This window comes from Lolium rigidum, chromosome 4 (assembly GCF_022539505.1).
Source record: "Lolium rigidum isolate FL_2022 chromosome 4, APGP_CSIRO_Lrig_0.1, whole genome shotgun sequence".
NCBI lineage: Eukaryota > Viridiplantae > Streptophyta > Magnoliopsida > Poales > Poaceae > Lolium > Lolium rigidum.
In genome coordinates, this window is record NC_061511.1 from 223,028,674 (window position 1) to 223,043,916 (window position 15,243).

At 44.4% G+C, this 15,243-nt stretch overlaps 2 protein-coding genes across 2 annotated transcripts; one reads left to right on the forward strand and one right to left on the reverse strand.

The window, feature by feature from the left end:
* The first annotated feature begins 249 nt into the window (after nucleotides 1-249).
* LOC124649591 (probable LRR receptor-like serine/threonine-protein kinase At3g47570) lies at nucleotides 250-3,780 on the forward strand. The gene is made up of 2 exons (XM_047189194.1): nucleotides 250-3,175; nucleotides 3,257-3,780. The coding sequence occupies exons 1-2, from the start codon at nucleotides 250-252 to the stop codon at nucleotides 3,619-3,621; spliced, it is 3,291 nt and encodes a 1,096-aa protein (XP_047045150.1). The 3' UTR covers nucleotides 3,622-3,780.
* A 681-nt stretch (nucleotides 3,781-4,461) lies between these two features.
* On the reverse strand, nucleotides 4,462-10,457 carry LOC124707135 (auxin response factor 15-like). Its single transcript, XM_047238799.1, has 10 exons — nucleotides 9,857-10,457; nucleotides 9,487-9,738; nucleotides 9,291-9,375; nucleotides 8,300-8,390; nucleotides 8,058-8,222; nucleotides 7,396-7,515; nucleotides 7,236-7,308; nucleotides 5,822-5,975; nucleotides 4,890-5,731; nucleotides 4,462-4,812 (listed from the first exon to the last, which is right to left on the reverse strand). The coding sequence occupies exons 1-10, from the start codon at nucleotides 10,190-10,192 to the stop codon at nucleotides 4,756-4,758; spliced, it is 2,175 nt and encodes a 724-aa protein (XP_047094755.1). The 5' UTR covers nucleotides 10,193-10,457; the 3' UTR covers nucleotides 4,462-4,755.
* Nucleotides 10,458-15,243: the final 4,786 nt, after the last annotated feature.

Genomic DNA, 15,243 nt, shown 5'->3' on the forward strand with positions numbered 1-15,243 from the left:
TGCAGTCTATGGATAAGAATCCTCGTCGTAATGATGATTAATTCTCCACCGAAGTCTTGCGGGTGTGTGCTACTGCTATCACGGAAAACTTTACTGATTAATTTGTCCACAAATGCCGTTTTGTTTGACTTCAAAATCAAGCTGGTTGACCCCGGAGCCTTCACCCTTCAGAAAGCCCGTATATATGTGCGCCTGGCTCCCCTTGTTAAAAGCAAAGCATATTGTCTTCTCGGTGGAACAGCTAGCTCAATGGCCACCGCCTCATCGTCTGCCTTCGTTTCAGTACTGGTCATAATACTAGTGCTAGTACTGCCAACTGATATCTCGGCTACTTCTTTGGCTCAGGCCGAGGGCAACGGCAGCGACACGGATCTCGCCGCGCTGCTGGCTTTCAAAGCCCAGCTCGCCGACCCTCACGGCATCCTCTCGGGCAACTGGACCACGGGCACATCATTCTGCCACTGGGCCGGCATCTCGTGCAGCCGTCGCAGTCAGCGTGTCACGGCGTTGCGTCTAGCGGGCGTGCCTCTCTACGGGTCCCTTGTGCCTCAGCTCGGTAACCTCTCATTCCTCTCCTTCCTACAACTCACCGACACAAACCTCACCGGATCGATCCAAGATGAGTTAGGAAGGCTGCGTCGCCTCAAGTTCCTTAACCTTGCCTCCAATGCTCTGTCAGGCAGCATCCCTCCTAGCATAGGAAACCTCACAAGCCTTCAACTTCTTCTCCTACAAGGTAACCATCTTTCTGGTTCAATCCCGTTGGAGTTGCAAAACCTGCACAATCTTGCCAGGGTAGGACTCTACCTGAATTACCTCAGTGGTTCCATACCGACCGATCTGTTCAACAATACTCCTTTGTTAACTTACCTGGACATCGGCAACAACAGCCTGTCTGGACCAATTCCACATTGTATTGCCTCTTTGCCAGTGCTCGAGTACCTTGACCTACAAGCCAATCATCTTGTTGGCATGGTGCCCCCGCCCATCTTTAACATGTCTAGACTATATGCTATCTTTCTTGGTGGCAACAACTTAATTGGTTATATCCCTGGCAATGGAAGTTTTAGCCTCCCAGCGCTACAATATTTTTCCATCCAACAGAACAAGTTCACAGGCCAGATTCCAGCGGCTTTCTCATCTTGTCGCCATCTCCGAGTTCTCGCTCTGCCTGATAACTCTTTCGAGGGTGTTGTACCCACATGGTTGAGAAAATTGACTCATCTTAGTTTCCTTTCCTTGGGAGGAAATAACCTTTTTGGTACAATCCCAGCTGTCCTTGCCAACCTCACTTTGCTAAATATCCTAGACCTCTACTCCAGTGGGCTGACAGGACCCATTCCGGCAGAATTAGGACGGCTGTCCCAACTGTCGGTGTTGCATCTATCGCAGAACAAACTAACAGGACACATCCCTGCTTCTCTAGGTAACTTGTCTGAGCTAACTGTCCTAATACTGGGCTCAAACATGTTGGTTGGATCGTTACCTCCAACAGTTGGTAACATAAACTCTCTCATAGAACTTGATCTTTCAAGTAACCATCTGCACGGGGATCTCAGCTTCTTATCCTTTTTTTCTAATTTCAGAATGCTCAAGTGGCTAGACATCTCATTGAATAACTTCACCGGGGTTCTCCCTCCCTGTGTAGGGAATCTATCAAGTCAGCTACAAATTTTCTTTGCGAATGGGAACAAGTTAGTTGGCGAACTTCCCGCTACGATTTCAAATTTAACTGGTCTTGTTTTGCTAGATCTCTCTGAAAACCAGCTGCATGGTGCAATTCCCGAACCATTCATTGCGTTGCAGAATCTCCTAGTTCTTAACCTCAGAGAAAACATCTTGTCTGGACCCATCACAACACATGTTGCATTTCTAGAGAATCTAGAACAATTGGACCTCAGCCACAATAATTTCTCTGGGTCCATACCAGAGGGCTTGGGCAACCTTACACACTTAGAACACTTGATACTATCTGGTAACCAGTTATCATCCACTATACCACCAAGTCTATTTCATCTTGATGGGCTCCTTGAGCTAGATTTGTCTCAAAACCTTTTGAACGGCTCATTACCAGTTGATATAGGCCATCTGAAACATATTGACACCATCGATCTCTCTATCAACCATTTGGTTGGCAGTCTCCCAGAGTCGATTGGACAACTTCAAATGCTAACATTCTTGAACCTATCACACAATTTATTCAATGATTCAATCCCAGAATCTTTCGTCAAGTTAATCAGCCTGCAAACTTTGGACCTGTCCCATAACAGCATTTCTGGAACCATCCCCAAATATCTTGCCAACTTTACCACCCTGCAAAGCTTGAACCTCTCTTTCAATAATCTTCATGGTCCCATACCCGAAGGAGGTGTCTTCTCAAACATTAGCATGCAATCTTTGATGGGGAACTCACAGCTTTGCGGTGCTTCACGTTTCGGATTTTTGATGTGCCCAAGTAGCACCTCCCAAAGGAACAATGGCCATATGCTGAAAGTATTGTTCCCTATTATCATCATTGTTATTGGATCAATAGCCTTTGGTGCTTACATGGTGATGAGAAAGAAATTTAAGCAGCAACAATTGGAGATAGTTTCTGCTGGCACACTAGACTTGCATCAGTTGATCTCTTACCATGAGCTCGTCTGTGCCACGGATAATTTTAGCAACAACAACTTGTTGGGGTTAGGAAGCTTCGGAAAAGTTTTTAAGGGCCAGCTACACAATGGTGAGGTGGTTGCAATAAAAGTTCTTGACATGCTGTTGGAACCAGCCATTAGAAGTTTTGATGCTGAGTGTGGTGTGTTGCGCATGGCGCGGCACCGCAACTTGATAAGGATACTCAACACCTGCACCAACCTGGACTTCAGGGCACTAGTGTTGCCGTACATGCGAAATGGCAACTTAGAAATGCTCCTACATGACTCTCAAGGCACAAATCACTTGGGGTTCCTTGAGAGGCTACGTGTCATGCTCGATGTGTCCATGGCAATGGAATATCTACACCATGAGAATCATGAGGTGGTCTTGCACTGCGATCTAAAGCCGAGCAACGTGCTGTTTGATGAGGACATGACGGCCCATGTAGCAGACTTTGGCATCGCAAGATTGTTACTAGGTGATGATAGCTTCATGATTAATGCGAGCATGCAAGGCACTGTTGGATACATGGCACCAGGTATGTAACTAGAACACACATTAATTCGTTATGATTGATCAAACGAGGCTCTCATTTTCTGTCTTTGGATTCCATGAGCAGAGTACGGTTCCTTTGGAAAAGCATCGAGAAAAAGCGACGTGTTCAGCTATGGGATCATGCTTCTTGAAGTCTTCACTGGAAGGAGACCCACAGATGCATTTTTTGTCAGAGATATAAGTCTTAGGCAGTGGGTTGTTGAGGCATTCCCTTCAGAGCTTGTCCGTGTTGTAGATGACCAGCTACTGCAAGCCTCTACTAGCATCAACTCAGAAGGCTTTCTTGTGCCGCTATTCGAGCTGGGTTTGCTCTGCTCCAGCTACTCGCCCGACCAAAGGATGACGATGAGTGATGTGGCCGTAAGGTTGAACAAAATCATGGTGGCGTGTACCGAAGCAAAGACAGCGGCACGGAGTACCGCCCCGTGATGCAATTGCCCTTGTTTGATGCAATTGCAGTGGCATGGAGCACCGCCGTTTGAGTGAATTATCGCTACAATATTTCCATCTATGCATGGATATGTATGTTCTTCTGCAATTTTTCGATAAAAGGCACTTTATTACTCAAAAGTTTCTAGCATTACAATTAGAACATCGTCTCCTGCTGAAGTAAACAAGTGGAGTACGTCTTATTTGTTTGTGATTGTAATGATTTCTGCTGAAGTAAGCAGTTATGGCGTGAATGTTTTCCAGTTTTTGCACTCCATTGTAGAGTGAATTCACACGATGATCAAACTGCCTAAAAGCTACGGAGTAGCAACAAAATTGCAAAATGCTGGAGAGCGAACCTCTGGCGTAACGATGAATGCTTTCTTTTCTTAGCCTGGAAACAGGTTCTGAAGTTATGTGATCTGTGCTATGAATGCTGCCATGTAACCACATTACTACATGATAAAATGCAAAGAAATGAAACATTCGTGATGTTATTATGACTGAGTCAGCTTGGCGTGATAATGCTCCGGAAGTGGTGCGCGCATCGACTCTGCAATCATATTGCTCTTTAAATTTGAGACTAGTTAAGTTCCAGCTCAACTATTTCAAGCTGAAATAAACTGCGATGCCTTTTCTACTTAATCTAAACCATCCGTACTCACTCCTTGCTATAATATAGTGTAGATGTTGATAATTATTTTTCTTATATGCATTACATTTTGGCAAGGAGGGAGTATCAAACTTTCTAAAACATGGTCTTGCTCGGTTTCAGCTTGTCGTTTTCCGTGCCATAGAGAGAACGCATACACAAGAAGTTAAGAACTGATAAACATGAGGCAGGAGCAACCATGCCATGGCCAACTAGCATACGAGTAATGGGAGAAACAGCTAGACGGGCCTGTCATAGCATACAGGTTATATGACACAGGTAGTTTCAGTTTTCCAGCAGCCACAAACACTGCTGACAATGGCCAACTAAGGTACTAGACTCCACCAGTTACAACTAACAAGATACACGTTCAACTGGAATGGTCAGAGCAGAGGCTTTTCTGCTCTCAAGAATCACCAACACTACGATAATTTCCCTTCACCTCCAGATGACTTGCAAATTCGGCTCCGCTAACAGATTTGTCATATCCACTGTTGGACGTCGATCGTCCTGCCAACAACAGGCCTTTGCTCATGAACCTGCAGAAATGAATCTAAGTTAGCAAAGCAGTTCACCATAGGTGGGCACAAGAGTTTGCAAAGCATAAAGCACTTACAGTAGCACAGCTGTTGCCGAGGGATTTTGGCACTTGTTGCTTCAAGGACTGGATAGGAGATGGAAAGTTGGCATCGCCACAACCAATTCCATCCCTTGCTCGAACCTTCTCAGCCAGAGAGATACCAAATATTTTGCAACTGTTAGGTGCAACATCCCTGTTGTCTGGTGGGGTGTGCAGCTTCTCCGCTGTAACATGACCATCAATCACTTCTCCTGGAAAAAGATGAGGCTGGAGCGACAATGCTTGCCCTGCCCTTCCAACAGCTTCAGCAGAGACAAACCTAGCATGTCGATCGCCCTCATTCTTATCCAGGTGCCCAAGCCCAAATTCAAACTGAGAGACATTTGAATTAGCCTGCTGAAACATTAGGACAGAAGGTGGTGACATCGATGATTGAGACTGCAGCACTGGTGCTGGTGGCCCAAAAGGAAAACCATGCTGTTGTGAATGCCAATTATTCGCCACGGCAGGTGTATAAGGACCATCTTGTTGATGAAAACCGCTGCTTCTCATACGCGGATCGACCAGACTTCCTCGGTAAGGACGGAAAACTTCTTGACCTTGCAAGACCTTTTGGAATCTCTGAGACTCCCCAAAGCCAGAGCAATGGTAGGGAACTCCAAGTGGTGTTCTGACACCATGTCTTGTAATCCCTAGGACATTGTTACTCACACCATTGGAGCAACTTCGCTCATCAATGTACTGCAAGTTTCTTGCTTCACGTGGCTGTGAAGTAGCAACAGCAGTACCATCATGAGCTTTATAACCCAATAATTCTTGACCTTGCAAGACCTTGCGGAATTGTGCAGACTCCACAAAATCAGGGCAACCACCTCCATCTTGTAAAAGGAAAAAAAGATTATTTAGCAGGGCATATACAAGAGACTAATTTAGGTACGAATCGTTTTTAACTATGATAAAAGACATACTTGGACCCATGTATTCTGGATGGGGATGACAATGTTTCAGTCGCTTTGAAGTTGGTGTCGCCAGATGGGATCCTGAAGCTGAACTGGTCAGCTCAATCTCCCAAGGAGATACCCTGTTTGGCCGACGGAACTCAGCATCATCATCCCACCTTACCTGTAAAGATGGAAATATGTTAATAAAACATATCTAGCATTCCAGCTTCGCAAAAGTCTCTTAACTCTTACAGATGCTGTTTCACGCTGTTTCACGCTGTATTCCGTTATTTCAATTATAATGGAACTTTGTTCCATGTTGGGATTGCATGGAAAAAAGATGCAAAAGGCCCTTGACGAATGAAGTCAACAGCACCATATGGTGAAAAAACGTAACCTTTGCCTTAAAATTCTGGGCTACATGTTCCAGAATAATTACTTCAGAGTCAAATATAAACTAAGATGAAAACTTGCATCAACATTTAGTGTATCTAAGATCATTCTCAAAATGTAAAATTCTGAAATGTAACATAGCTTTCTGGATATTACAATTGTCAGTGTGGAAGAGAGCAATAAGAGATCGTAACTACCAAAGTAAGACTAAGAAATCCTGCATAACCTTTTTCGTTTCCTTAATTAAATGAGTACAAATTGTAAGAGTATTTTGACTTCTGAGAACCCCAAGAATGTCTTAATGTTTTACAAAATAATGCCAATATATTCCATAAGAGGGCCAATTTGGATTTTTAATATAAAAATCGACAGATATTTACTAGTTATTTTCCGCTAAATAACATTAGTCACATGTCAAAAAAGAAGTCAGCTTCACAATAGCGTATTTAGAAAAAAATGAAATCAGCACACCACATGCATGCTTGGTTGTTAGTTAAACACTGTCTAAATAGCAAAAAGAGTTCAAGAGCAAGAGTAGTTCAAGGCGGCAACACAAATACACAAAGCAAATACCACAATGCACTAGGGAAAATAATGGATAAATCAGCACAGTGCAAAGTGCACACTTAGTTCTATTCATTACAACATACGTTACAACAGGTGTCCACAACTCTACATTCGACCAAACTGAGTAGGTATTCAGCTCACATTCACATTCATTGCAGCATTTTTTATTACTGTTTTTGTTTAGAAGCAAGGTAAAACCTGGGGAAAAACTAATCAATTTGTCCTGTCGAGAATTCTGAACATAAAATGTTCATTTTTTTGCGGGGATTTTTAACTACCTGTCATCACAATAACAGGGAGAAATTATGTTACACTTTTGCGTCAAGTGTATCGGTTGTGGTCTGGTCTAACTTGTTCCATCTTTTAATTATATGGAGGTCAATTTGACATCTTACTTGGTGACAGTGCAAGATAGAAAGTTTTTACTGAAAACAGAACATATACAGTGAATGATCTACTGTGAGAAACACTAGAGGCATACCATCAAACATTTCCACTTTGAACCACGCCACATAGGGTCTGCATCACCAGTTCCAGTAATTATCCCTGTGTACCTGTAGGATAACCTCATGCAAATTAGAAATACAGTATTCATTTCAAGATAATGTGAGTTATTAATAAAACAGTTGCATCAGACAAACCTTCTTTCAGCAGCATCTTCACTTTCATATCTCATTTTGAACCTCAATCCAACCGAAAATGGTTGACTGAAGCTTTTTGTGAACTTCCAGTACGGTACAATGAACTCAGATTGACTTAACCTGTCAGTATTTGTAAGAAACAACCAGCATCAGAACCTGTTACATCGCAATAAGAAAAGTAGGAGTAGGCAACTAGCAGCAGCAAGTTTATCAGTATCTACAATTTTACATTATCGATTTAGCATCACAAATACAACAATTTACAGGGAAAAGTAGAAAAGATAAACACCAAGGTGATCGTGACATTCAAACAAGCACAGAAAACAGCTCCCAAGACAAGTTCAAAATTAACTGTCAAGAGTTCTTAAGTAGCAAACTGAGTTCAAATGTCAAGAACAAGTAGCCAAGAAAATATGAAAAGCAACGCACTATTTAGTCAGCATTAAAAACAACGCAACCAAATTATAAATACTGTTTGCAGTTAAGACCCACATGAGTCCCTAACTAAACAGTTCTAGCACAACTGTAAATATTTAGTTATCTACATACATCAGATCTCTTCTGAAACCACAAGGCATGCTATTTTTCTATAACTGTAGTTTACCAAATATGAACTCCATTAAGGCATCAACAAGGCAAACAACCATTACGCTCATTGTAACCTGGGGTTATAGTAGATGTTGAAGATGCCCTTTGTAGCCACAGCATGCGCCACATTAGCTAGTGAACCAAGATTGGAGCACTGGCTATAAAGTGCCGGGAAAGCAGATCCATTTTTAAGCTGAACTGCCCGGCGAACTCCCAGTCTCAGTTCTCCATCATCACCTCTAAAAATGGACAAACAATATTAAGAAAGGAGCAGCAAAATTATTTGACAATTGTATGCATGATCCTATTAGCATACCGCAAAAACAGCACAGCATCTCCAGAGACAAGCTTCTTCTTGTTGACAAACGCACTCCACCCAGTGGTTAAGAGGTGCCGGCGCGGCTGGCCTGTATGACATTCAGTCAGATGTGGATGTATCAGCAACTAAGGAGCACTTAACATGTTGTGGTAGGCCTTTACATTCCTTATAAAACGGGACCAGACCTCCATACAAAAAAAGTTGTCTAGGAAATGAACAATACAGCTATCATTTCTAGCAAGTACTAGTACTATTAGCAAAGCTACCGCACACCAAAGCTATTGAGAACATATGGTACAGCACAAGAAAGGGAGTTAAGGGAATGCTAAGAATAACAATGAACACAAACGCTTGGGAAACAATCATGAGCAAGGATCACGCAAAGCTCAGGTGGATATTCCGAAAGGACAAGCGAGCAAAGCGTAAACACAACTCCAGGTCCTCAAAGAGCAAAGATGATGGAGGCTGTATTTCCTGTTTGCAGGTGCTTACTCGAACCAGAAATGCTGGTTCCTGAGTGACCAAGCAAAAAAACATCAATGCATCATTACTCGATCTAACTAAACGAAATGATTCGAGTCAGCTCATATGGATATTCAAAAAGGACAAGTCCTCAACGAGCGGAATGCTTGGTAAGCAACAAGCAGGGGGGAAAGGGACAAGTCCTCATTGAGCAAAGATGATGCAAGTTTTATTCTCAAGTTTTCGAAGTTCAGTAGGAACCAGGAGTGGCTGGTCCTTGGTGAAGAAGCAGAAAATCAATGCATCAGTACAGCAACCCAACCCAAATGAAACGATTCAGCCGCGCTGCGTCAGAAACAGCAACAGCAGGACGGACCGGGAAGGATTAATGCACTGTACAGAAAGACTGGATGAAGAGCTTGGGAATGTAGTAGTAGATGCACAACGGATAGAACAGCGAGCCATCGAAAGGAGGTGGTAGAAATCCTCAGGGGAATGCGTTTGCTCAGCTGAAGTAGTAGAGTACCTCTGTAGATGTGGCGGAACTTCCACTGGGTGCCGTGCAGATCCTTGGCGACGAGCTCCTGGGACGGGCGCTGCTGGCTGTAATCCTGCGCGGCCAACCGGAGCAGTTTCAGTAAAGCGACCGAAAACAGTGGCGCTGGAGGCAGAAATCACAAACTAGTAAATCAGTTGAGGTAGTGTCCAATGCGTGCGCGCACCAGAGGCGGGAAGCAGTCCTCGGCGGCGCGGCGCGGCACGGAGAATCCGCCGTGGGTGCTGGTGTCGGAGGCGGTGAGCGTCTTGCAGAACATGTGCGGCATCCTTGCGAAGCGCTGCTTGCCGGTCTCCTCCTCGCCGTCCTCTCCGCCGCCGGCCCCGTCCTCCGTGGCCTCGCGCATCCGCCGCAGCGCGTCGTCGGTCTCCGGGCGCAGCGAGAGCTGCGCGTACACCTCGTCCGTGGACGCGTCCGCCTGCAGAAGCAAACCGACCAAGCAAGCAAGCAGAAGATCAGCGACAGGATACACCGCAAAGCAGACAAGCAGCAGACACATTGAAGCCTTGAGGCAGCGAATCGGCGCGCGCACGTACGTGGAGGGAGACGTCGACGACCCGGCAGAAGACGTGGGGCGGCACGGCGGCGGCGGGGGCGGGGGCGGGAGGGGAGGCGGCGTCGGCGAGGTGGTCGAGGTGGCCCTGCGGGAGGTAGACGACGACGGCGCCCTTGCGCGGCGTGGGCGCGACGGGGCCCGCGCAGGCGTGCCAGAGCTCGAGGCACACCCCGGCGCGGTGGGGCGGGGGCGTGGAGCTGGCCTGGCTGTGGTGGGAGAGCGAGAGGGAGTGGGAGTGGGAGGAGCAGTCGGGTCCGGCGAGCGCGGAGGACTCCTCCTCGTCCTCCTCCACCGTGTTGAGGTCGATCCCGGCCATGGCGCAGGAAGGACGGAGCAGACAAACGGAGAGGTCGCGCGCCCGGAGGTCGAGGATGCGCGCGGCGGGGATGGAAGTGATAAATGAAGCGGGTGGGAGAGGGAGTCCGTCCGGGGCTCGGGTGGCTATGGAGGGAGCTGTGTGGGAGTGGACATGGTGGACATGGCCATGAATGGGGGGTTATGGAGGTGGGGTGTGGCGATGCCGGGGAGTACTAGTAGCCAAAAGGGGAAGCGGCCAAGGCCACTGCAAGCAACGGCTGTGTGAGAGGGAGGGAGAGAGCAGTAGAAATCAATACTTCTATTTCTTCTATCTCGTCGGAAAAGGAGGGGGGCGTGTGGGATTAAAGAAAGGAGAAAGGAGAAAGGTGAAAAGGAGAGCGGAAGAGGCGGGAGGCGAGCGAGCAGAGTGATGGCATGGCGCAGAGCAGGCAGGCAGGAGCCGCAGAGCTTGGTGTTGGTGGGGGCTGCCGCGGCAGGGAAGCATGTAGTCATATACTCCACCCCAGTAGAGTAGACCGTATCGTAGACTGTGCAGTCGAGTACAACTGGTGGGTGAAAATTGCACAGCTCAAACGGCAACTACTGTAGCGTAGGAGTTGTGAATGATGTAGTTGCAGCGTATCCTATAGTACTGTAGGGTTTTTTTAGGCTAACAGAGGTTTTTCTAATTGTTGGGAATTATAAGGTTCTCGTGTAAAATCATCTCCACCCTAAAATTTATACATCTCCAAAAGCATAGATATAGAACACCGACATATTTTTTGATTTACAAGACGATGCTTCCTCCTTTACTAAATATAAGCCATGTAATTTTTTGAATCCGGAAAAAAATGTGTATTACGCTGCACCACTTGTACGAAGAATATTTTTAGGATTTGATTACTTTTTTCTTATCTCATGTAAAGTTCTCTATTAATTAACGTTAATTGTCTAGGGTTAATCCCACCCAAACATGTTGTATTTTTTCTCAATGTGTGTTCTTTAATTTTGGTGCCAAAGGCTATATGACTTATATCGAGGACTGAAGGGAGTATATAATAGAACACCCGACTTGAGATCCAACAACGGGGGAGTGGTGCGTGAAAGTTTTTGTTGGCGGTTGGAATGTGCGGCTAGTGAAAACACATGTTTAGGGTTTCGTGGATAGAGCAACGTGCTCCCCACCTTTTCTATTTATATACTTGGCAGGATTACAGTACAAGGCACATACGATACAAATACAAACATATGTGAACCGATCTCTTAACACTCCCCCTCAATCTAAACTACTACTACATACAAGGTTTAGATTGGTTCGAAATAGGTCTAGCATCTGCCGTGTCGCTGGCTTAGTGAAGATGTCAGCCAACTGATCATTAGAAGAGATAAACCTTACCACCAGAGCGCCATCAGCCACCTGCTCTCGCACAAAATGAAAATCAATCTCAATGTGCTTGGTCCTAGCATGGAAGACTGGATTCGCTGTTAGGTAGGTAGCACCCAAATTATCACACCATAAAATCGGAGCTTGCCAGCTGGGTAACACCAAGTTCTCGAAGCAACGAACAAACCCACATAGCTTCGGCTGCTCCATTTGCAAGAGCCTTATACTCGCCTCGGTGCTAGATCTGGAGACCGTGGGCTGCTTCTTCGAACTCCATGAAATAAGGTTCGGACCCACGAACACTGCAAAACCACTCGTAGAGCGTCGATCATCAACATCTCCAGCCCAATCTGCATCAGTAAAAATACTAACACTCTGCTGCAGTGACCTCCTAATGTGAAGCCCTGTATCCAATGTTCCCTTGACATAACGAAGGATACGTTTGACAGCCTCCCAATACACTTCAGTGGGTTGAGACAAGAATTGGCAAACCTTGTTGACAGCAAAGGATATATCTGGACGTGTGAGAGTCAAATACTGTAGACTGCCAACCACACTGCGATATCTGAAAGAATCCTCTGGACCAAGAAGTGCACCAGTATCTCGAGCAAGCCGCTCAGTGGGCACCATCGTAGTGGAAGTGGGGTTACAATTCTCCATATTAACCCGATGCAACAAGTCTAACGCATACTTGCGCTGCATAAGTGTCATGCCCCCTGAATTGTACGACGCTTCCAATCCAAGGAAATATTCCAGAACTCCAAGATCCTTGATAGGAAAAGTGGCAGACAAAGAGCGAACAAGACCTTCCACAACAGCAGTAGTGGAACCAGCAATGACAATGTCGTCTACATAGACCAACATGAAAACTTGAACACCGCGCTGATTGAAGATGAACAAGGATGTATCAGCCCGTGAAGGAAGAAACCCCAGCTGAAAAAGGCGAGTACTCAAGCGAGCATACCAAGCACGAGGGGACTGCTTCAGACCATAAATAGCACGCTGCAACTTGCACACATGAGAGGGAAAACGAACATCCTCAAAACCAGGGGGCTGCTGCATATAGACATCTTCTGTCAGAAAACCATGGAGAAAAGCATTGCTGACGTCAACCTGACGAAGGGTCCAGCCTCGAGAAACAGCGAGAGAGAGAACCAGGCGAATGGTGGCCGGTTTGACAACAGGACTAAAGGTATCACCATAGTCAATACCGTGCTGTTGAGTGAACCCGCGAGCAACCAGGCGAGCTTTGTGCTTCTCAACTGAACCATCTGGACGATGCTTGGTTTTGAACACCCATTGCTGTTGAGCTCTGATACCAAGTGAAAACACACGTTTAGGGTTTCGTGGATAGAGCAACGTGCTCCCCACCTCTTCTATTTATATACTTGGCAGGATTACAATACAAGGCACATACGATACAAATACACACGTATGTGAACCGATCTCTTAACACGGCTAAAGATTTGTTTTACATCACCTACTTTGGTGCCATATAATTACATCACTTGGAGCAAATATACATCAAAGCCTTATAATATTTTACATCATTGGAGTATTTTAGAGCATCCCCAGAAGCGCATTTTTAGAAATACTCAGTGATGCAAAGCACAAACTTGCGATATTCTCACAGAAAATTAGAAAAAGAGCATGATTTAGGTGCAGATGTAAACTTTCGTCCCAAAAATACTATTGTTTGTAGGCATATGCTAAACAAGATTGCTTTAAATGAGCTAGTTTTTGTTCATTTCTACCAAGGGCCAAACATGCCTATTTTGTTCAGTGAACTATACACACACACAAGACTCAGAGCATGTCGTAAGAGAATAAAAATAGTGCCTTCATTCTTCATCATGACCAGGAGCAAATGCATCTCAGAGAAAAAACAAGCCCCCCCCCCCCCTCTCCCTGTAAATTTCGTCAGTGGGATGATTGCTTTGATTTCAAAAATTGTTTCCATTAGTAAAAAAAATAGTGTATGCTCGTGAAATCAGGTACCACGAACTGTCGACAAACCTATCACAAACGGACGTAGGTAATGTCCACACGGGCGTTTAGTTACTCTTATATTCACTTCGAATACTGAAACCCTAGATTCTCAAATTGTCTCCATCTGGCAAAATCAAAATCATCTTCCTCCGGCTAGCCAACGCTCCATACCCTCCATGGCCACGTGAGGCTTTTCGTTTACTAGCGACCCCTCAGAAAAACTTTCTCTCACAACCTATAGCTTGATGCTCTCCATAGCCTCGCTGAACCCTCCCCAATCTGTTCAGTGACAAACTAACAATGGGACAATATGACTAGAAAATAATTTAGGGGTGTATATTCATGCTTATTAATAGAGAGTATTTGTTAGGTTGCCTTTAAGAAAGGCGATCATAGGGCTTATTCATGGTTATTTATTTGCCAGAGCAAAATTGAGTAGCCGCACATATTAGTTGCAGCATCGATTTAGACATTGCTAGGTTTCACACATGGAAATAGCAATGGTCTTATTTGTGGTATGATGCAGTACTAGATTCTACAATAACCAAAACTATGAGACACTGCCCTAGCAATTTTAGCTTAGCAGAATTGAACACCTACTACGTACATTTGTGTGTCTCAAAACTACCACCTGACATTAGAACTCTACACGCCGAGGAGTACATCACATCGTTGTCTGTTGTCTCCCCGCAATACGCGCTCTGCACCTTAATTTTGCCACCGTCACCAGCACGTACCGTTGCAGGAGTAGGAGCGACTCAAGTAGCTAGTAGGGGTGCGTGCGCACGCTGAACGGTACTGTGAGGAGCAAATGCCCCCGGGAGCAAAAACAATGTCCTCATGTTATGTTTCGTAACATTCTTTGGCCTTGTTATCTGGTAGAAAAGGAAAACAAGTTAATTTGGTTTTGCGGTGAAAATAGGATGTACTCACTCGGTTTAGATTATAAGGACAAAGAACTTTTTAAAATTATTATTACATCTATTTCGACGAAGAAGACGCGCACGCGTATTAAGATGATATTTGACCAAAACATTGAGCAATCAAACCTTGATTATATCATATGTAATTAGTATTATTGAATTCATTTTTTTTGTAATGACATTAATTTTATACCTACAATTTTTATATATTTGAAGTAATTCTTAATCAAAAAATATACGCAAAACGAAGACGTCTTATTCATTGAAATGGAGGGAGTATGAATTATAAGGCATATCTCATTTATTTTCCACTCTCCTTTAATTTATTATTATTTCTCTCTTTTCTCTGATGCATGAGGAACTACGTATTGGTGAATGCAATAATTAATGAGGTGAATTATGAATTTTTTACTGTTTCCGAATTTCCTCTCTATCCATAGAATAGTCACAATGTTAATACTACTTCTACAATGCATAGTATCGTGAGATGGTATCATAGTTCTTTCGTATTTAATATTTTATCGAATTTCAATGCAAATTTATGCACATGATGTATTTTGCATTAAAGTTTTTAGTTCAAAGTGTTATGATATGGTACAGACTATCTCCCTATGATACTTCTTCCGTCCTTAAATAAGTGTACTTTAGGACATGGCTTAAGTCAACCGTTATTAACTTTGACCAATTTATTCGAAAAAAGTAGCATCATTTATGACACTAAATTAATATTATTAGATTCTCTTAACATATAGTTCGATAATATGACAATTTGAT

Coding starts and splice junctions, on each gene's coding strand:
- LOC124707135 (XM_047238799.1), bottom strand. CDS start 10,192: ATGGCCGGGATCGACCTCAACACGGTGGAGGAGGACGAGGAGGAGTCC. Junction 8,391..9,290: donor GTTCCGCCACATCTACAGAG/GTACTCTACTAC, acceptor AATGTCATACAG/GCCAGCCGCGCCGGCACCTC. Junction 7,309..7,395: donor GAAGATGCTGCTGAAAGAAG/GTTTGTCTGATG, acceptor GTTATCCTACAG/GTACACAGGGATAATTACTG.
- LOC124649591 (XM_047189194.1), top strand. CDS start 250: ATGGCCACCGCCTCATCGTCTGCCTTCGTTTCAGTACTGGTCATAATA. Junction 3,176..3,256: donor TGTTGGATACATGGCACCAG/GTATGTAACTAG, acceptor TTCCATGAGCAG/AGTACGGTTCCTTTGGAAAA.